At 36.2% G+C, this 19,945-nt stretch overlaps 4 protein-coding genes across 4 annotated transcripts; 1 reads left to right on the top strand and 3 right to left on the bottom strand.

Moving 5' to 3' along the window:
* Window positions 1-2,861: 2,861 nt before the first annotated feature.
* LOC18008670 (cyclin-dependent kinase D-2) lies at window positions 2,862-4,871 on the bottom strand. Its single transcript, XM_006391365.2, has 6 exons — window positions 4,701-4,871; window positions 4,304-4,602; window positions 4,106-4,214; window positions 3,627-3,752; window positions 3,297-3,532; window positions 2,862-3,202 (listed from the first exon to the last, which is right to left on the bottom strand). Exons 1-6 carry the CDS (start codon window positions 4,800-4,802, stop codon window positions 3,028-3,030), a joined length of 1,047 nt encoding a protein of 348 aa, XP_006391427.1. The 5' UTR covers window positions 4,803-4,871; the 3' UTR covers window positions 2,862-3,027.
* Window positions 4,872-5,437: 566 nt separating this feature from the next.
* Window positions 5,438-6,538, top strand: LOC18008925 (F-box/kelch-repeat protein At1g64840). The gene has a single exon (XM_006391364.1). It carries the CDS (start codon window positions 5,438-5,440, stop codon window positions 6,536-6,538), a length of 1,101 nt encoding a protein of 366 aa, XP_006391426.1.
* A 620-nt stretch (window positions 6,539-7,158) lies between these two features.
* LOC18008684 (probable histone chaperone ASF1A) lies at window positions 7,159-9,168 on the bottom strand. Its single transcript, XM_006391363.2, has 3 exons — window positions 8,785-9,168; window positions 7,826-7,941; window positions 7,159-7,729 (listed from the first exon to the last, which is right to left on the bottom strand). The coding sequence occupies exons 1-3, from the start codon at window positions 8,891-8,893 to the stop codon at window positions 7,355-7,357; spliced, it is 600 nt and encodes a 199-aa protein (XP_006391425.1). The 5' UTR covers window positions 8,894-9,168; the 3' UTR covers window positions 7,159-7,354.
* Window positions 9,169-10,679: 1,511 nt separating this feature from the next.
* LOC18008661 (DNA ligase 6) lies at window positions 10,680-18,284 on the bottom strand. Its single transcript, XM_006391362.2, has 19 exons — window positions 15,974-18,284; window positions 15,695-15,812; window positions 15,519-15,600; window positions 15,328-15,430; window positions 15,129-15,225; window positions 14,481-14,583; window positions 14,267-14,398; window positions 14,104-14,151; window positions 13,712-13,809; window positions 13,549-13,614; window positions 13,129-13,288; window positions 12,846-12,953; window positions 12,356-12,405; window positions 12,228-12,262; window positions 12,058-12,119; window positions 11,745-11,906; window positions 11,575-11,663; window positions 11,361-11,460; window positions 10,680-11,114 (listed from the first exon to the last, which is right to left on the bottom strand). Exons 1-19 carry the CDS (start codon window positions 18,282-18,284, stop codon window positions 10,806-10,808), a joined length of 4,233 nt encoding a protein of 1,410 aa, XP_006391424.1. The 3' UTR covers window positions 10,680-10,805.
* Between the last annotated feature and the right edge of the window lie 1,661 nt (window positions 18,285-19,945).

Here is a 19,945-nt window from a genome sequence, read left to right as displayed (position 1 = left end):
TACAAATAGTTTTGCTTGGTTTATCTACAGAAGAAAAATAACCAACCGAGACCAAACCATACGATTGTCCAACCTTAATTCAGTAAACATATGCATATGCAACCAAAACAATTGATCATCCATTTTAAAAAAAAAAAATGTGAGCATCATTAGTGGTGAGAAACTCAAAAGAGTATTTCCTCAAAATAATATTAATATTTTAATAGAATTTAGTTTTATAATTGAATAATTCTAAAAACAAGAACCATGGCATTCGATGCTTCCTGTACAAACTGAACTAATAATAAAAGACACATGGCTCAAAAGTCTCTCATCATTTCACTTTCTTCTTTTATTTTTCTTTTTCTTTTTTTTAATGGTGAAAGACTTTCTAAAAATTAAACCTTCCATTATAGATATTAGATGCTATGAGAGCTTGTATATTGTTTAGAATATTTTTCGTTTGTGGGTCCAACCACCTAAGGGCAATCTTGTGCGAGATTAACAAATAGATGAAAGTCCGAAAAACAAGTTAGTGGTGTTTTTTCAAAGAATTTTTGGACGCTCAAGTCAATAACCAGATCTTATGACGGAAACCAAAAAAAATCGGAAAACAAGGAGAATAGATCGTTAAGTGACACTCGGGTCTGAAAGAAATGATGAATCCACGATGTATTTGAAGCTTTAGGGAGCACTTTTGTAAAGAACTAGTGAGAAAATATATCTTTCGTGAAGAGACTGGCCAAAAAGTGATCGGAAAAAAGATGGAGACTGGGTCTCAAAACCAAGGAATAGATAAGTGAAAATAGAGAAAGAGAGAGACTGATGCTCGAAGATCAAGCAAAGCATCGAATGTAAGACTTAAGTTTTTTTTTTTTTTTTCTTTTTTTTGTAAGACTTAAGTTGTATTGAAAGTTGAACCTTTTATCTCAAGAGAACATAATTTATATATAGCCCCGTTCGTTTCTGTATCTGGATGTTGCATCTAGCTCCAAATGTCCAAATGTTGTTCTTTTTTTCACCAAAAAAATTGCGTTCAGATGCAGCATCTAGATGCAAATTGCTTAGCATCTCAAAAATCTGGATATCCTAGATGCTGAGAAATAGAGAGTTCAGATGCAGCATTTGCATCTGGTTTAGGTAAAAGACATTAATGTCTTTACTAAAATAAAATTCTCGATTTCTACAAACATCACAAAATTTTGATTTCCACAAACATAACAAAATCTCGATTTCCCGTTAAGACGAAAAATCTCGATTTTTCGCAAAAAACGAAAAAAATTTGATTTCCCGCCAAAACGTTAATTCTTGGTTTCTCGCCAAAAACAAAAACTCTCGGTTTCCCGTCAAAGACAAAAAATCTCGGTTTCTCGCCAAAAACGTAAAATCTCGATTTTCTGCCAAAAACGAAAAACTCTCGATTTCCCGAAAAAACGTAAAAACGCAAAATCTTGATTTTCCGCCTAAAAACACAAAATCTTGATTTTCCACCAAAAACGAAAAATCTAGATTTCTCGCCAAAAACACAAAACCTTGATTTCCCGCCAAAGACAAAATCTCGATTTCTCGCCAAAAACGCAAAATCTCGATTTCTCGCTAAAAAAAAATCTCGGTTTCGAGCCAAAAACGAAAAATCTCGATTTCTCGGCAAAAACGCAAAATCTCGATTTTCTGCCAAAAACGAAAAACTCTCGGTTTCCCGCCGAAAACGCAAAATTTTGATTTCTCGCCAAAAACACAAAATCTCGATTTCCCATCAAAAACGAAAAATCTAGGTTTCTCGCAAAAAATGCAAAATCTCGATTTCCCCCCAAAAACGAAAACTCTCGATTTCCCGCCAAAAACGAAAACTCTCGGTTTCTCGCCAAAAATGCAAAATCTCGATTTCTTGCAAAAAACGAAAAATCTCGGTTTCTCGTCGAAAACGAAAACTCTCGGTTTCTGACCCAAAATCTTGATTTCCCGTCAAAAACATAATATCTTAATTTTTCATCAAAAACTCAAAATTCCAGTAAAATTTTTTCCCATCAAATATACAAAATTATGTTTTCTCACAAAAAATGCAAAAAAAAAATTTCATGTATTTGAACTTAATTTGATAAAAATATCATTTATTAAAAAATAATAATTTAAAAAAATATTTTTTTAAGTCTTCATTTGATGTATTTTGCATCTAACTATTTTTCTAAATTCACAAACAAACAATTTAGTATCTAGACGTAACATCTTGATGTAAAACCTAGTTTTCAAAACAAACAATATCTAGATGTTGTATCTAGATGTTGTATCTAGATGCAAAATCTAGATGCAGCATCTAGATAAAAAACGAACAGGGCCATAGAGTTTTACTTACTCCGAGCTACTACACCGAGTTAAGCGCATTTGTTGGATATGATTGGGGTCACTCGGGTCGAATTCAGCTTAGTCGGGCCGGGTTGGATCAATACAAAGAATTTAAGCGCTTTTCACTACTTTGCTTATATTTCATGCTAGCTGGTCGAGAAGTTGATCCCGAGGTAAGCGTGACTGGATAATTAATGGTGATACTTAATTCAATGTCTATCAGTCTATTAGCTCTAAGTAAGGTGTAAATTTGAAATTTGGTTTGATCAAACAGAGGTAATAGTAGTATGTAATAGAGATAGCCATCTTTTATACATTTGTACTTCCATATAGCTACGGTTATTCCGATTTTTCAGATCATTTCAGCATAAATGGAAATGAAAATTACACATAGTTTTCCAAATCCTATACAACACCCATGCTTTCAATTAAAGTGTTATATCATCAAATCTAGGATTATTCAGGATCAATTAAATAACTTTTGTTTTCCCCAGTTTTAGCCTTTTAGGTTCAGAGGAAACCTGACTTCAAAGATATTGAACATAATCTGAAACCAAGGAGGTGAAGATTTGGCTTCTACGTTTTTTTTTCTTTCTAAAGTATGATTTGCCTCTTGTTCTTTATGTTCAGATTTTGATTCGTAACTAATTTGCAGAAAGGTAATACAAAAACTTGATTCTCGTGTTTCTGCTAAATCAGAAGCCCTCAGGTGAATCCTTCAGGACCCATCACTCTCCTCATTTTTCCAGGAGGTGACAGTACGGCCGGGCTACTTCCATGTTGGTTTTGCTCAGAGGCCTTTGGTTCGAGTGCATCTCCTTTCGAAGCCGGAATCTGAAGCTTCCCTGGTTCAGTTGGTGATGGAGAAGACGTGAAATACCTGAAGAAAAAAAAAAAAAAACCGGAATGTAATTAGAGAGATGGACCGGAACTATTGTCCTGTCTTGAGTTTCTTTTTTTTTCCAAGACTTAACCGATGGTCCAAAGCTTGCTGTATTGTGATTCTTTGTCGTGGGTCGTAGATGAACATTTTTGCTAGAAGATCCAAAGCGTCATCGCTTGCCATGGGGAAAATGGTACGTAATGGTGGAGCTGGTGTATACGTGAACTCCATGTATTCTGGTAGATAGATCATGTCAGGCCATTGGGAAAGTGTTGGTGTTCCAAAAGCTTGAATGATCTTCCCCAGTTGATCAATCTCACTAGAACCCTGAAGAAAGCAAAGGGTTTGAATACATCTTTGAAATGTGATGTGGTTTCTTCTCGGCTTTGTAACTAAAAGTAGGACATGTATAGAACATTACCGGTAGAAATGGTCTACGAAGTAATAGCTCGGCAAAGATACAGCCTGCAGCCCAAACATCAACTCCTGCTCCGTACTGTCGACTCCCAAACAGCAACTCAGGCGCTCTGTACCACGTAGCAAATACCTGTTGATAAGTGCTTTTTTTTTTAGATCCAAAGTTAAACTTTTTGGAGTCGTCCACTGTGAAACTAGCAGATAGAAATATCTATAACCACAAGAGAGATCTACACAATCAATCCCTTCCACGATCTTTTAGAGTCTAAAAATGGCAATACATGCGTAAGCAAGAAAAGGGTCTCTGGTGAGTTTCAACCACCAATTTTTCACCTCATCGAAACAAGAAAAACATAAGTATGCAAGCATCTGAATCGGAAAACATATGTTGTCTTCTCAATGCTCTGTATAAACCAATTCAAACACACAAAAAGATCAAACTGTATAGAGCTTAGTATCGATTGATCGATGAAACAACTTTACCTGATGAGTAAACCTCCGATTCGGACTCCCAAACACTCTAGCAAGACCAAAATCAGCTAGTTTCAACAAACCATTCTCTCCAATCAGCAAATTATTAGGCTTCATATCCCTAACAATGGAGAAAAACCAAATCAAGATCCAAGCTAAAACCCTTAACGAGCAAGAAGCAAGGAAGAAGATTTTGTTTTGTTTCTTTACCTGTGCAATACCCATTTCTTGTGACAATAAGCTAAACCTTTCAACGTCATCAACATATAAGACTTGATATCTCCAGGAGAAAGGAATATATTACGGTCACGAATCACAGCTTCGAGATCCGTTTGCATATACTCGAAAACGAGATGCAAGCTTCCGTTGTGAGGAAACGCATCAATGAGCTCGACGATGTGTGGATGGTTAAGCTCCTTTAGCAGCTTAATCTCTCTAAGCGCCGTGAAATTCACTCCTTCTTTCTGGTTTCCTAACCTAATCTTCTTCACTGCTACGGTCTTACCAGTCTATAAAGCGAGAATCGAAGATATATAAAACAATCAAGGAATTGAATCTGATGAAAAATCGAATCGGGGAAAGGGTTTGCTTGATTGATTGATTTCACCTTGGTGTCGGTGGCTTTGTAAACGACACCGTATGTTCCTTCTCCGAGCACTTGCCGCCGTAGATACCGATCAACTGGTTGATTCTCGCCGGGTTTCGTCATCGGGTTTTCTCTTCTTCTCCAGTTACTGTTTAACACTTCGACGAAGACGAAGGGCTAGTGAAGCACTTTAATGAATTTTAGATTCTTCGGTCTTAATTTTACCCTTACCTTTTAGTATTTTATGAAACGAAACTCATACTTCTGAAGTTATCAGAAAAAACCCTATTATATTTGAAAAGAAGTTTCTATTTGTTTATGTATTTTATTAATTAATTAAAAAATCCATATAAAATTTAAAATTAATCTTTGTTTTTGTAAATCTGAGCATTTTCAAAGATTTTATCTTAGATTTAAGTCTTTGTAATTTTAATATGAAAATTCATCCAAATTCATTAAAATATTCGTTAAAATCAAACCTAAAAGGAAATCCATCAATAAGAAACTTCTGATTGAGTGTTTTGTTACGGATCTATCCGAACTCTGGAACTGAATTTGATTTTAGGGTTACAAATTTTTGTTTTCAATGTTTGTTAGGGATATGTTGTTACTGCAATATGCATTGATGCACGCAGAAAAATAAGAGCGAAGTCGATTCGGAAATGTTATGCGATTAATCTTTGATTTTTCATGTTTGTTTACAAGTTTTCTAAACCCTAGAACCTTAATTTTCCTTGTTTTCGCAGCAATCAGCAACAATGATTCCAGACTGGACTCAGCTCCCTCAAGAGCTACTTCACATCATCGCCATGAATCTGGAGAACTGTTTCGATGTTGTTCATGCTCGCTCTGTTTGCTGCTCGTGGCGATCCTCATTTCCTTCCCTACTACGCCAAAGTTACACTCTTCCCTCGTTTCCTATTAAAAACAAAGCCATGTGCAGCCTCGAGAAGATCCCTTTGTTCCTCTTTAGAGTCCGACCTCCTATCGTTGTTGTTACGTCAGATTCTGAGTATTCTGAGTATTTATTGGGAGGGATATGCAGAGATGAGTCAGAGGATCGTATGAAGATTCTTCCATCATCATCTCCTCTTCAGTGCTCAGTGAAAATACAATTTAAAGGATATGAGCAAACTTTGATGAACATGTTTAGCTGGCATATCGTCTCTATGGGCCATCGGTACCAAATTAGTTGTTTGGATCCTCAAGGAATGAGAATAACTTACAGAGTTGTGGCTTTTCTTCAACTAAACAACGAGGTAGGAAGCGGATTCATTGTGATTTGCAACTTCTTGAACACTTTGTTGGTGTTAACAAGTATTGAAATGAAGTGGAAGCAAGTTGAGAACATCCCAGGCTGTCCATGCTTGAATTTAGTCTCTTTTAGAGGCAGATTTTATGCATCATTTGAGCGAGATATTTTCGTTATCGATCCTTATTCACTGGAAGCGACTCCACTAAGGCCATCAGAGCATCGGGACTTCAGTAATTGTCTTGTTCCATGTGGCAGTGATGAATTTTTCTTGGTTAGGGAAACTGTCAATCATGTTGGACCTGTTGGTAAATTAGCTATTAAAGTGAGTAGGTTAGATGCGGAGGCTGGTAGATGGGTCGAGGTCAGTGATTTAGGAGACCGAGTGTTGTTTGTTGAATGCTTGATAAATGTTGCCTGCTTAGCTAAGGAGCTTCCTTATGGTTGTGGTGTGAGCGGGAACTCGATTTTGTTCACCACTCGGACAGGTGTAACCTTGTTCTATAGATACATTAGGGGTTGTTGGAGACCTTTGAGAGAGAATCGTGTGGAGATCTTGAGAACTAAATCTCCGGTTTGGCTTTCCTGGTTGAGTGTTATGACATAAGTCTTAGTTTTGGATATGGTTTTGTTTTTATCATATCAAAAACAAACTTGTTGGTATTATTCATCTGATGTCATTTTGTCTGTTATAAACTATCAACGTAACTTTGATAAATGCAGTTTTGTAAGTGTTGTGCAAGTCATTGTAAGGGCTGGATCTGAGATTTTGGGGTTCGAAACAAAAACAGAAATGGAGGCCTATAATTGGTTTTATAAAAAAAAAATTTTAAAATTTTTTTTTTTCGTGGGCTAAATTGAAATAAAAAATTTGGAGGCTGAAACAAATGTTTCAATGGATTATTTGGGATTAGTACTTTGTTTGGCAGCTTACCCAGCAGAAAGTCTAAAACTAGAGAAAAATAGTTTAGGTCTAGTCTGGTCAATCGTCTTTATGGAGAAGAAATTGATAAACCAGAGAGTTATTTTATTCTAAAGAGTTTTCTTACCACTCTAAATTCTAAAACATAAATCTGATAAGAGTTATGTTATTCTAAAGAGTTTTATTTTCTCATTTCCATTACATATTTTAAAAAATTATACCTAATACCCTCTTGAAAAAACTATTGTAAATATCGAAATGGTATGGGTCTAGTTTTAGAATAAATTTCGAATTTTTTTTTGGGAAGAAATTTTAAACATTTCTGGAACATAATCTTGATTTCGAAATGTTGGCTTTGCTTCAACTAAACCCATGCCCCAAAAACAAAAACATTCAAACATGTCCAAGAACCACTTCCCTAAGATAAGAAGCAAAAGGCAAGATCTTTGGAGAGGACAAATAGTTCTCATCCGATTTTCAACGATTTAGCTTAAATAAAAATCATGATTCCTGGGGTGATTCCTCTGGTTTTGGTGGCTGATCAGGCAAAACTTGAGATTCACCATTGACACCAGCTTGTTCATCAGTTGGTTCAGGAGGAGGATCAGCAGCAGTGGTAGCAGCCTGCTCGTCTTCTGGATGAAAATTTATAGGAAATTTAGTAACTCTAGGTTTGTCTGAGAGTATGTTCCTCTGGACTTTATCGATCAAAACCTTAGTTGGAGGCTCTTCCCTAAGTTGCTCATCTTCATAGTCATTGTTCACATAATACCCAACTCTTAAGAATTCTTGACCCATGTACGAACATGTCAACAATAGCACAGTGACACCGATGATGTCTTCCTCACGGATTTTTGAAGGATCTGGAGGATCAGCCTGTACAGTAAATGGAGAGTTTAGATCAAGACTCTTGTTGCTAGATCACAATAGAAACGAGGATGTGTAAAACAAATGGATATGACATATGTTTACCTGCAATACAAACCGGTAGTTCCCAACATTAACAGGTCCCACAAGCACACTCTCTAGAGTTTGATCATAAGTCTCATCTTCTGCTGAACCCACGTAGATAAGTTTCCATTCCAAATCTGTATCAAAATCAAAGCTAGGGATTAAGTTGAAAGAATTGTTTTTTCTTACGAACACAACTATCTAGGTAGCTTCTATGACTTTATTGGAGAAAATAAGTAACAGAAACACATCAAGCTATAATATCTTCCAGCCAAATCCAAGACTACATCATCTGTTTTCATCCTAGTGTACAGAGCCAACGATCGAATCCATTGCAAACCGTATGAAACCATTAATCTTAGGTAACATATCTTCCCTGAGAACAACTATTGGGGAAAAACAGCTGCTCCAAAAAAGAATAATTATTCAAGTAGAGCAGTCTCATCAAAATAACTATGTTAATCAAGAACTTCTGCATAGATCTAATCCAACTAGTAAGACAGCTAGACTTTAGAACCACCATGCTATGTCCTTCTATTCAATCACAGAGCAGTAGGAAACTTTTGTGAGAGATCATACAAAAATAGGGACAATCACAGAACAAAGAGGTAAAATTCACATTAAGAAACACTAGTATCCAAGACACACAAAACCCCATAAGTTAAGGTTTGTAGAACCACACTACATAATCAAACAACATGAATGAGGGAGAACATGTTTCTTATCCACACATAGCTCTTTCGTTAATTGATATCAAACCATACATAGAGCAAAACAACATGTTTCAACTACAACTCAAATCAGTAACGAATTGGTGCCAAGAACCAGAACAATTTTCTCCACAAACCCTTTTCTAATACAGACGAAATCAGTAAGAATCAGCAGAGACTAAGACCTCAATAAACGGAGAAAATTCATCAATAGAAGACGAAATCAAACACATAAACTGTTCTAGAGCAAGGAAGAAATTTGAGATTTACCGTCTTTGAGAGAGTTTAAACACTCGTATGAAATCTCGAACTGAAAAGGGCTAACAAAAGGGGCAGGATTATCCAAGACGGTGACGTTGGTGATGTTGATGGCGCTCATAATGTTATCTACAGCTTCAGGCTTCTAATTCGGAGAAGAACCCTAGATTCGAAAAAACAAAAAGCTTCATTCAAATTCCGGAGAGACCCAGATGACTAACAAGTTCCTTTTTAACTCTTCGATTGCCGAAAAGCGGAGAAGCAAAGAAGGAAGAGTTTAGGGTTTTGCGGAATTTTTCTCGCAGGAAACAATTAGCGAGGAAACCTTAAGAGATGATTTATCGGTGGTGAGAGAGAGAATGTGGCGAGGCGATTCCGAGTAGATGAATCGAAGAAGGTAATGTTTTCAATTTAGTGTTCTTATAACCGGTTGCTGTAGGGAAGGTGACCGGCTATTGCCGGTCAGTTGAATTGGCGGGAGGAGTTATTTATAGAGGAGGGAAAATGAAAACAACAAACAAAAAAAAATTGAAACTCATGTCTTAAGTCTTAAGACTCAAATGATTTCGGTAAATATAATTCCACTATTATATCATCTTCTCAAAGGATTTCGGTAAATATCAAAAAATTAGTTTAATTAACAATTCACCAATAATGATTCGAAGTAAATAATGATATTTCTTTTGCATATGTATAATTAAAGATATAAATGATCTATTTTTATATTTACTTTTAGAATGATTAAATTACTACTAGCTAAGATAATTTTTAATTTTTATAGTAATCTAAAAATATTTATCAATGCTTTAGAGTGAATTGATCACAACTGCCATCACTCTCTTTTTTATTGCTCTAGTAGGAGCCAAGACAATATACGTCTTTATATTGCTCTAACGACGGAGTCACTAAGATCAACAAATGATCGACTAGAAGTCTACATTTCAGACCACCTTCCTGAGTAATCGTAATTTGCAGTGAGAAACCCATCATCACCTAATGAATAACTATCAATGATTGAAGTCGGAAAGAACTGTTGTCACCATGTGTTTTTAAACCTGTTAATTATCTCTTTAAAATGGCTCAGCTGAATCAGAGCATTTGTTTCCCACATATATAGGAAAAATTCTACGAAAAATGATCAAATGTTTTGCTAGATCTACATAAAAAAAAAGAAGAAAAAATAAACAAATCAAAGAAAAAGTAGCAAAAAGAAATCATCATGTATATATGTGGTAGAACGTAAAGAATCCGGACATGATATGTTTATACTTTGCCGCCACATACACTCTAATTTTTATTGCTTAAATCCTTTTTCCCGATGGAGCTTCTGTGACATTGATTTTGGACTCATATAGTGGTATGAAGACGAATTAAATTGCGAAGCAAATTGAAAGAAATACAAAGGATGTCGCTTTTTTGACTCCTTCATTAAAGGATTTGGAAAAGCAAATTGGGATGCTTCGTAAGCAGCAAGAAGCCACTGAAGAAAGAGTGAAAGATTACCTCACAGATTAGTTAGTATAGTAGTTCTGTTTCTACTATTTTAGTGTGAATTATGTGACATAAGCTACTCTATCTCATCGTTTTACGACATATAAAAGAGATTTAATATCATCTCTTCAAGCTTGAAATGGTTTATTCCTCTATTAGTTTTCATTTGCTTTTTTTTTTTTAATCTCGATATATAGTTTATTTTGAACATGTAATTTGTCTTTGGACTAATTCACCCTATACTTTATTGGTTCTTTCATTTTCTATGTTTCTAATTCCTATTGTCACCAATGAGACCATTTTTGTTTATAATGACAAAAAGGAAACACAAAGAAAAGACATGAAGATAGATGGGATAACATATACACCTAGTGGCTAAATATTTACATTGTTTTAGGTACACATATTTACATAGTTTACAAAAGGGGCACCAAACCAACTACTTCAAAATACTGTGTTTACTGTTTAAGTTAGGTAAAACGCCTAAACGAACAAAAAAAAAAGGTTAACTGCATGCAGCTAATCAGATAGTTAGGAGCATATTAGTGTTGAGACGTGATGTTCATTTTCCTGGTTTGAGCTTGAAACATCTCTGCGATTTCTGCAGCCGTGCTGCATTCCTCTGGATTCCTATCATTCACTTTACGGATAAATCTAGGAAACCTAACTGAGATGCCTCGAGATGGATGAACGAGACCTAAACCGGCATGGTGAACCGGCGAGACGGTTAAATCCGCACCTCTGATTTCCCATACAGCCTCTGCAGAAAACCACATGTCCGGTGTCTCCCCAGTTCTGTAGTAAGGCGGCTTTTTCGCTAGGATCTTATCCCCTGAGTAGAACTCTTTCATCTACAAGAAAAAGTAAAACATAGATGATCATAGATACTAAAAACATGTTTGAGATTCTATAAAACCTTTACGAATGGTTTTTACTTGGTTTCAAACTCTATAAGACTACTAAAACCGAAACCCATGAATTACCAAACCTTAAACCAGTATGTCCACCATTAGTCACCATGAGAAATTCATTTTTTTTTTTACTACCAAAGATGGATACATGGAGAAGTGTGAAAGTGTAGTTGAGCTTTTCATTACCTCAATGTAAAAGGCATCAGAAAAGCCAGACATGACACGGCAGACACTTTGGAACTCCTCTGTCTCAGGGTTAAAGCAGGCCATGAGGAATGGACTATACCTACATAAACAAAGAAAGAAAAATCGGAATTCATAAAGCTACAAGGTCAAATAAAAAATTTTGCTTTCAGGAAAAAAAAAAAAAAAGAGAGTTGGGAAATTCGTTTTTTACTACCATCCTGCTTTTCTCCCGTTGCCATGCCAAGCACCTATAGGAACTAAATCCAATGTGTCACCTAATCCATCTACATAATCTCGCTTAACCTGAACAAGAAAATTAAGCGCCATTTAAATAAAATTCTGGGACTTTTCTCTTCTTTGATAAGATAATTTACAGCACAAGACCTTGAGCCATGAATCAGAACGCTTTGTGGGGTAGTATCCGGCATCAACATCTAAGGACTTAACCATGATTCCTTCAGAAGATGACTGAAATGCTTCTTCTAGAAAAGCATTTATTCTACACAAAGTGTCTTGGTTATTCAAAGACGCTTCGTCTGCTCCTACCTATTAAACAATGAACGGTTCGACAAAAATACCAAAACACTTTAGTTACATAGAAGGATTCAATGAAAATACCAAAGCACTCTGTTACAGAAGATGGATTTATGATGTCCTGACTATAACTTATAGGTCAGGAAGATACTGTAGCACTTACAATGATTTCCTTCGCATACTCAAGATAACCCGGCCTAGTCTCAGGGAAGACCTCCTTTAGACCTGAAAGTTCGAGCATAACCAACTAAGATCAGGGTGGGAATATCTCAACCCGATGAACAAAATGAACGCAACAAATTAAGAAAAGAGAGAGAGAGAGGTGACGGTTACGTCTTCGTCTCTCACGAAGGGGAAAAGCCAACAGCCTGCAAAGTAATGCACAGGAAAATACGACTCAGCAAATAATTTCTAAGGAGAAATGCAGAGAAAGATAAAAATATCGAGTAAGAGATGCATACTGTTCACCATTGAGGAACATAATATCAAACACAAATACGCAGACTTCAACCTGCATAAAGCCATTGTAAGAAAATAAATACATCTAAAAGAACATGTTGGGAAACTACAAAAAAATGACAAAAGACTAAAAATGTTTATCTTCGCAGGGTAAAATTTTTATGAGGAAAGCGACAATCATACTAAACAAATATTTTCTTTTCGCCTGGCTTTGTTGAGGACTAGATTAGCAGAGCTTAACATGTAAGAAGATGTGGGTCTTCCATACTTCTAACACTCAATTGGGTATGTAGTGTAACATCTAAAACATAGTAACCCGTCCCCATGAAACGAAACATGTGATAGGTTTAGAATCATGACTACAATAAAAGAACAATGGGGCCGGAGAAGAATTGATGTAACAAAGCTATGGATAAAACTGCAAGTTCTTGATATAAATGCTGACAATCATTGAGTTACAGAAATAAGGTTGTAAGGATATTTTTTGAATACCTTAATGCGTTCTCTAGTTACCAAATCATCTTTGCTTCCTCTCTCTCTTGTTGATAACTCTTGGAATGACATGAGTTTATTTCCATTCTTTCTATCAATTGCAACCACCTGACCACATAAAAAACCAATACACCATGTATGACCAAAAGAAGTCATGAGAAACTATTACTGGTTGGTTTTTGAAAACTGGCAAAAGGTTCCTTGCTTTGTCTCCTGCGCGTGGCTAAAGGGCTTTACGAGAGATAGAGATGTCTACAGTGGATTCTTAAAAAAATTCACCTACCTCTGCGTCCAACATGAAAGTCTCAGCAGCATGGCAAGAAAACTGTTTAATAACATCAACCAGATCTGGAAATCTAGAAGTTGTTTCATCCCCATTTCGAGAAAAAATACGCACGGTACCATCAAGTAACTGATGGATCTGGGCGCGCTGGCCATCATATCTGAAAATTTAAATTTAGACGTTTTTAGCAAGGTAATTCACAATACACAGATGATTAACGGAAAACAAAGACTCATGTAAACAAAATGAACTGCATTTTGCCCAAACTTAGTTGTATTTGTAACACTTAATGGATAGTCAACAGTATGCAAATAAGATTCATGGTTATGAGTTGGAACTTGAAAGCAACAGATATTCCATTTATAATCAGAAGCTCATCAAATTCAAGTAGTTTGAGAGAAATTCTTGAGGAAAACGAACTTGTATTCACATGTAAAAGCCTTGTCTTGGAAGAGTTTGAAAAAATCCTGAACCCCGTTAGCGATTCTGCAATCAAAATCAGAATAAATTATAAGAGGCATGAGATCAGCAGTTCTAGTCCTTATCTTGAAAACAAAGGTATCACGAAGATCTGTACAATTACTTTGCAAGCATGGGTTTTATAGGTATCCCTGGGACCATTGACAGAGTTGATGTTGAGAACTCAATGTCTTTGTCCATGAGAGAAGGAACGACCACGTCCTGTTTGGAAACAAATAATATCTTTATTTGAAAACTCTTGAAAACTATACTGAGCAGGACAAAGCACAAATAGTTCCAAGGCTGTAAATAGGCAGAATTCAAAGAAAGCAATAAATTAAAGGTTCTTGATTTTTTTCCCACTAATTCTTGATTAGGTTACACCCTGGAACTGTTAATTGCATAGAGAATATTTAGAGGAAAGAAACACGTTTTAAAAAAAAAAAAATCATTTCGCGAGAAAAACGGGAAAACGAATAGAGGCAGGGAAGGCAAAGGTTGAAATTTAAAGCTCACCAGAGAAGGAAGTATATTGTATGCCTCAACTACTGCAGCAGAAACAACCTGAAATTTTGATTCTTATCAACATGAGCGATTAGATATATTCTTTTTAACATACTTGACTTGATAAGTGACAAGAAAACACTTTCTCCAAACTAAGAAAGAAAATAAATCAAACCTCGAGTTTCTCTCTGAAACATTTTTCTGATGGTTCTTTGTTATGGCAATTCCAGAAAGAATTCATAACGATTGCTCGCCCAAGTGCAGGTAGAACAGTCCTCAACATAGCGCCAATCCTTAAATTACGGGCCTGAACAGAGACATTAGCTGCTTAAAACAGGGAAGTTATGAACAATATTTCGATTTTTTTTTTTTTTTTGAGAGAATCTTACCAATGTTCTAACAAGAAATTTGATCTCTTTCTCTCTACAAGAGCGCATTAGCTTCACGATGAGGTTTTTCTTTTGCCGATTACTTCCAGTACCTGTCTGCACACTGAGGAGAACTATTAGCAGCTTGCTACGATGACCTCATGTTTGTAAGAAAATGTGGCTAGGCAACAAAGAACACTATAATCATCCACCAACAATGAAACTACGCTTTAATTGGAAGACAGCTCAAACCAATTACCAGAAAGAAATTACTTACGGTTCTGTTTAAGTAGAAAATTTATCAACAACAGGTCAGTATTTAAATATAGCTTATAGTAGTGTCAAAATCAACAAGGTCATCTAAAACCAACTGTCCCACTTATTTTCAAGCCCTCAAATATCTAACTATCTGGAGTACTTAATCTTATATCTATCATACATTACAGAAGATATCCATATATATGCATGGATATACATGGAAACTACCATCAAACCAGCACAAAATTCACAGAAGTAGAAATGGAACAGTTCTTTAACTCATATATCTGTTATAACTGACACAGCAGAAAGATGGACAAGCACCTCTAAACATTTTCGTCTGCACTGGTACATAGTGTATCCTCAGTTAACAGTTATTTGATGTAACACATAATCAGTTAAATTCTATACCTTATCTTTCGTAGAGTTGAAAACACATCTCTCACTAGAAGTGGAGGAGGAGGAACCAGTAGCTTTTGTGTTTGTCGACATAGCTGAGCAACATCCCCTGGAAATTTTGATAATTATAAATTTTAAACCCGTTTTAGCAGGGCATACAGAAGGAACAACAAACCATAAGTTAACTGTGATGGCATAGATTTGTCTTTACCAAGATCCCCCAATCTATTATACATCTCCCTTATAGTAGCGCGACTTATTCCACATGCTTCTTCCAATGCAGAAGAGATCATACTTCCACCAATATTAAGCTCCTGTCCAATTGATACATGATCATTAAGAGTCTTATAAGGTTATGTAAATAACAAGAGATTGAATAAAATACAAGAAACTTAAACCGACAATATTTTCATGGTCAGCGGCAATCTTGTTTGTGCAAAGATAAACAGCGGGCAGGACATCTTCTGGAGAGAGAGCCATCAAACTGATGGGATGAAAAATTTACAGAAATATAAGTGACAATCATCATTGCTTCAGCTTAATCAACAGAGTGAAAGGAAAGAAAGAGGTTATGCAACCTTCTAAACATGTTGCAAAGCATAGACATAGCTTTGATCTTGCCCTTTTCAGCTTCAACTGAAGCAAACGTTCGGACAAGGTGGATATAAGGAGCAGGCTGCCCATCCCTCCAACAAGCTGCATTATACCAAACACACATATGAGTGTGGATGCACAGAAAAATTGCAGCAGGTGGACTAAAATATCCTACTACACTTCAAACAAACTCTCAAATTTTAAAGAAATAATAAATAACAGATTTGTAGCATTTATAAGACTGTGCATATAAATACACCAACCGTGCTCCTTAGGTTTATACTTCTCAGGTGGTAGAGATACATAACTTTTGTCCGCAATTTCCTCTGCTGATATCTGTCCACATAAGTTAACGGCATTTCCTGATTTTTCTAGCGCTTTTTTGTCCTCCTGAGAGGAACACGCTTCTGGACATTGCGGAAACTGATTTGATTTGCTAGAGAGTACTCCCTCACCTGCATGCTCACCAGGTATTCCACTGGGGTTACTGTAATAAATGTTCAATGCCCTATTTATATCTCCTTTAGCCTCATCAATGATGGAAGCAGCATACTCTCTTAAAGATTCAGAACCATTAACAATATCAATAAACTGATCTGTTAATTCTTTGTATGCTTCTGTAGCATCATTGTGGACCATCTTTTCATCTGTAATGCATTCTTCAGTCTCTGAACCAACACCAACAGAATTAGATCCACTATCCAAGGCCTTATCGAAGAACTTAGTTATCGTTGACTGCCTTGGACCAACTGGTTTCGACTTTGGATCTTTCTTGACCTTCTTGTTTGACTTATTGCCTATGCTTTTGCTTCTTTTTCCAGGAGAAATAGTACCCTTTGTTAAACCGACTTTGCTTGGTAAGGCAAAACCTTTTTGACTTGGTTGACAATCTGACCAAGTGCTCTTTACAGGATTTAGTTGCAAGCCGGTTACACTATCATCAACCAAAACAGCCTGATTTTCCGAGGAAGACGTGGCAAGAGAGGATTGCTTGTAAAGCTCTGCTTCACGTTCATAAAAGTTACTTACTATATCTACGGGATTACCATCATGTTTATTAATCAGATCTAACATCTGCTCTTCAGTGACCCAACCAGGCAAACAATCACGTAATTCTGTCAGCAATCTTTCAGTCACCAAAGAATCATTACTTCTTGGAGCTGTATTATGCACTAAGGATCCTGTAGATGACGGAAACGCATCTATTATCTCGCATGGAGTTTCACTGTCTTCACATGCCTTCTTATCTTCTCCTTGGTAAACCTCAGTCAAGCTTGACACCACATCTATGTCATTTTTCTTTTTCTTTTGATAGAAACCCAATAAGAAATCCTTCTTGTTAGCCATTTCATCCACCAGTCCAGAAAAGTGCTTCTGCATTTTGTAAACCTCTCTGCTATCAAGCTTCTCGATATCAACTCCAACAGTGGGAATAACTTTCTTAGGTTTCAAGAACTTTATGTACTCTCTCAGTTCATCGTAGTTCGAATGCTCACTATACGGTACAAGATGGATCTCCATCGAATCTTTAGACTTCACCGCAAACTTATTCCGCTTCACTTCATAAGTCCACCCTGTAGGCACAAAACCTACAACCTTATCATACCCTTTCTCAACCATAATCTCATTCATCTTCACGAAATTCGGCCGGAAATACGGCCAAGTCTCACCCAATACATTCCATCCCACAACGTGAACATCGCTCTCGTTTTCATCTTCTGTAAACATTCCACTCTCTCCACACTCCAAGATAGACAAAATCGACATCTTCCTCGCATCCACAAAGATCTTCTTTTTGCATCTCTTAGCAATCTCAATCAGAATCTTCTCTTTACCAACAACATAAGTGGCAACAAGAAACAAAACCCTTTTCTCCATAACCTTAGACTCTTCAACAATCTTATCTATAGCACTAATCACATAATCAACAGACTCTTCTTGAGTGGGGAAAACGAACTTTGGATTGCAATAAGTAGTGTCAAGAAAAACACCATCACAGCCAACGAAATCACTAAGATACGAATCTGATCTCATCGAATCACAGAATCTGAAATCTCCGGTGTGAACGTACCTCTCGAAACCATCGTTCACCGATTTGATTTTATACAGGAACTGTACCGCTCCTGGGCAGTGATTTGCATCAATCAGAACAACCTCAGAGCCATCGATCACAACCTTTTGATTCATAGGCAAAGGGAAGACGAACTGTGATGGAACTTGAAGGATTTCTTTCACGAGGCGAGAGGTTTTGTGAGAGCAGAAGATGATTCCTCTGGACCAAGACGGAGAGAGGCCGGAGTAATGATCGGAGTGGAAGTGTGAGAGGAAGAAAGCGACGGAGGAGGAGGAATCGGAAGATGGTGGGAAGCGAAACAAATCGACGATGAAGTTAGTTTTGGGGATACGTTTTGATTGAGGGATTGAAGGAGAAGAGAACGGTGGTTTCTGTGGAGGGAGCGGTGGAGAAACAGAGGAAATTGCTGATGAGTAGAGTTCTGTGGAATTGAGATTTAGGGTTTCTGAGTTACCGCTAATGTTGACGGCGGTTGTGGCTCCGGCGGAGTCTGACGTCATGAGGAAGATGAAATGGCGCGAAATGTGACGGTTTTGGGGTTTGAAGTTTCCTTCTTCGTCTGCTTTCTGAGAATCTGCTACAAGCCGACAACCACTGTCACCGGAATATTTTGGGCCTACTGGGTCTTCGAATTTTAAGAAGACAACCGGTTTATTCGGTTTAATCGGTGTAAAACCAAACCATGACAAATCCAAAAGTTTCCAATTCCATAATAGATCTACACGGTTTAACCATAATTCATATTGTCCTTTTTCGGTTCGATTCAAATTAGATTTGGTTTGAATTTTCAATGGTGAACTCCCCCCAAAGCAAAAGCTAAAAAGAAGGAAAAAAAAGAGAGGTAAAAATTTATGGGAAATTAAATAATGAATCTTGCTAATCAAACTATTAGAACATAATCTCAACGAAAAAGAAAAAAGAAAAGACACACAAAAATGCATTATTTGAATCCAAAAATTAAAAAAAAAAACTATAAAGAGAAGAAAACGAAAATAAATCTCTAAAATGTTACTTTGTTTATTTTGTAGAGAAGCTTCTGTCGGTGAAAAATTGTTCTTGAATATTTGCAGTATTATCACTCTCTAATTAACTCTTTTCTTGAGTTTCCAAAAAAAAAAAGAAGTTTAACGAGACAATATAAAACACAACTTCAAAAATAGTTACATTAGTTTCAAAAAGGAAGTGTTGCAATATAAGGTGTTATATAGATAAGAAAAGAAACATATAAATATTTAACCATCAAATAAATTGTGTACTTAGATAATGATTGAATCGTATACGAATCACTTTCTTTAAAAAGTATTTTGACTCTTATTAAAGTTTTGGGTTACACAAAATCCCTTGTAGGATAAGACAATCAAGTTTTTCTCTTGTTCTAGACTAAGATACAAGAGATACACAAAGAGTTTTTCTGTGCTTTGTTATTATGTTGTTTTCTGGTGGTAGTTTGCAAAAACTTTCTATGTTCTTCTCCAAAGATTTTTCAACCTTTTATAGAGTTTCCAAGGATATAAGGAATAGTTGCAATGGTTCACAATAACTATAATCCCAACAGTTGCAATGGTTTAAAATAACCATAAAAATCAAGAGTTGCAATGTTTGGAGAATAACCATATTCTCAAGAGTTGCAATGTTTGGAGAATAACCATATTCTCAAGAGTTGCAATGTTTGGAGAATAACTATATTCTTAAGAGTTGCAATGTTTGGAGAATAACCATTTTCTCAAGAGTTGCAATGATTCACTAAAATAATTGTAAAACTTAAATCTCCAACATTTCTCCCCCATTTAAGTGTAATCATAGATTCACTAAATAAACAACACATATACTAAATTCATGCATAAATGAAAATGCCGTGACGATTGAATTTTCATTTTAGTGATATTACACATTCCAAATGTCTGAGAATCAGGATGTCCTATGGATTGAATCTTTTCAACTCATTTTGAGCACATGAAGATAATACACACACGAATTCTCACACTACTCTTAAGTGTTTATACTTGACACTATTATTAGCCATGTCCATATCTATTCATGAGCATATACAAAGCCAAGTCCTAACTTCTTGAAGCGGCAACACTTCACACTCATATAGGTAGATACTTTTAATCTTGCACCTGCAAATGCAATTTTTCAAAAGATCTATTAAGAAACCTTC

The sequence above is a fragment of the Eutrema salsugineum genome, unplaced genomic scaffold, assembly GCF_000478725.1.
Source record: "Eutrema salsugineum unplaced genomic scaffold, Eutsalg1_0 scaffold_9, whole genome shotgun sequence".
Taxonomy (NCBI): domain Eukaryota; kingdom Viridiplantae; phylum Streptophyta; class Magnoliopsida; order Brassicales; family Brassicaceae; genus Eutrema; species Eutrema salsugineum.
This window is presented reverse-complemented; position numbering and strand designations above follow the sequence as displayed.

Bases quoted from the DNA above. Each gene is read 5' to 3' on its own strand.
- LOC18008670 (XM_006391365.2), bottom strand. From the start codon at position 4,802: ATGACGAAACCCGGCGAGAATCAACCAGTTGATCGGTATCTACGGCGG. The intron at 4,215-4,303 runs GTAAAGAAACAA...CTCCATTGTTAG, and splicing joins AAGAAATGGGTATTGCACAG to GGATATGAAGCCTAATAATT. The intron at 3,203-3,296 runs GTTAAGTCTTGG...TTTTTTCTTCAG, and splicing joins CAGCAAGCTTTGGACCATCG to GTATTTCACGTCTTCTCCAT.
- LOC18008925 (XM_006391364.1), top strand. From the start codon at position 5,438: ATGATTCCAGACTGGACTCAGCTCCCTCAAGAGCTACTTCACATCATC.
- LOC18008684 (XM_006391363.2), bottom strand. From the start codon at position 8,893: ATGAGCGCCATCAACATCACCAACGTCACCGTCTTGGATAATCCTGCC. The intron at 7,942-8,784 runs GTAAATCTCAAA...ATTTTGATACAG, and splicing joins TTTAAACTCTCTCAAAGACG to ATTTGGAATGGAAACTTATC. The intron at 7,730-7,825 runs GTAAACATATGT...TTTACTGTACAG, and splicing joins ACTACCGGTTTGTATTGCAG to GCTGATCCTCCAGATCCTTC.
- LOC18008661 (XM_006391362.2), bottom strand. From the start codon at position 18,284: ATGACGTCAGACTCCGCCGGAGCCACAACCGCCGTCAACATTAGCGGT. The intron at 15,226-15,327 runs GTAAAGACAAAT...CAAAATTTCCAG, and splicing joins TAATAGATTGGGGGATCTTG to GGGATGTTGCTCAGCTATGT. The intron at 14,584-15,128 runs GTATAGAATTTA...AGTTCTCCTCAG, and splicing joins TCAACTCTACGAAAGATAAG to TGTGCAGACAGGTACTGGAA.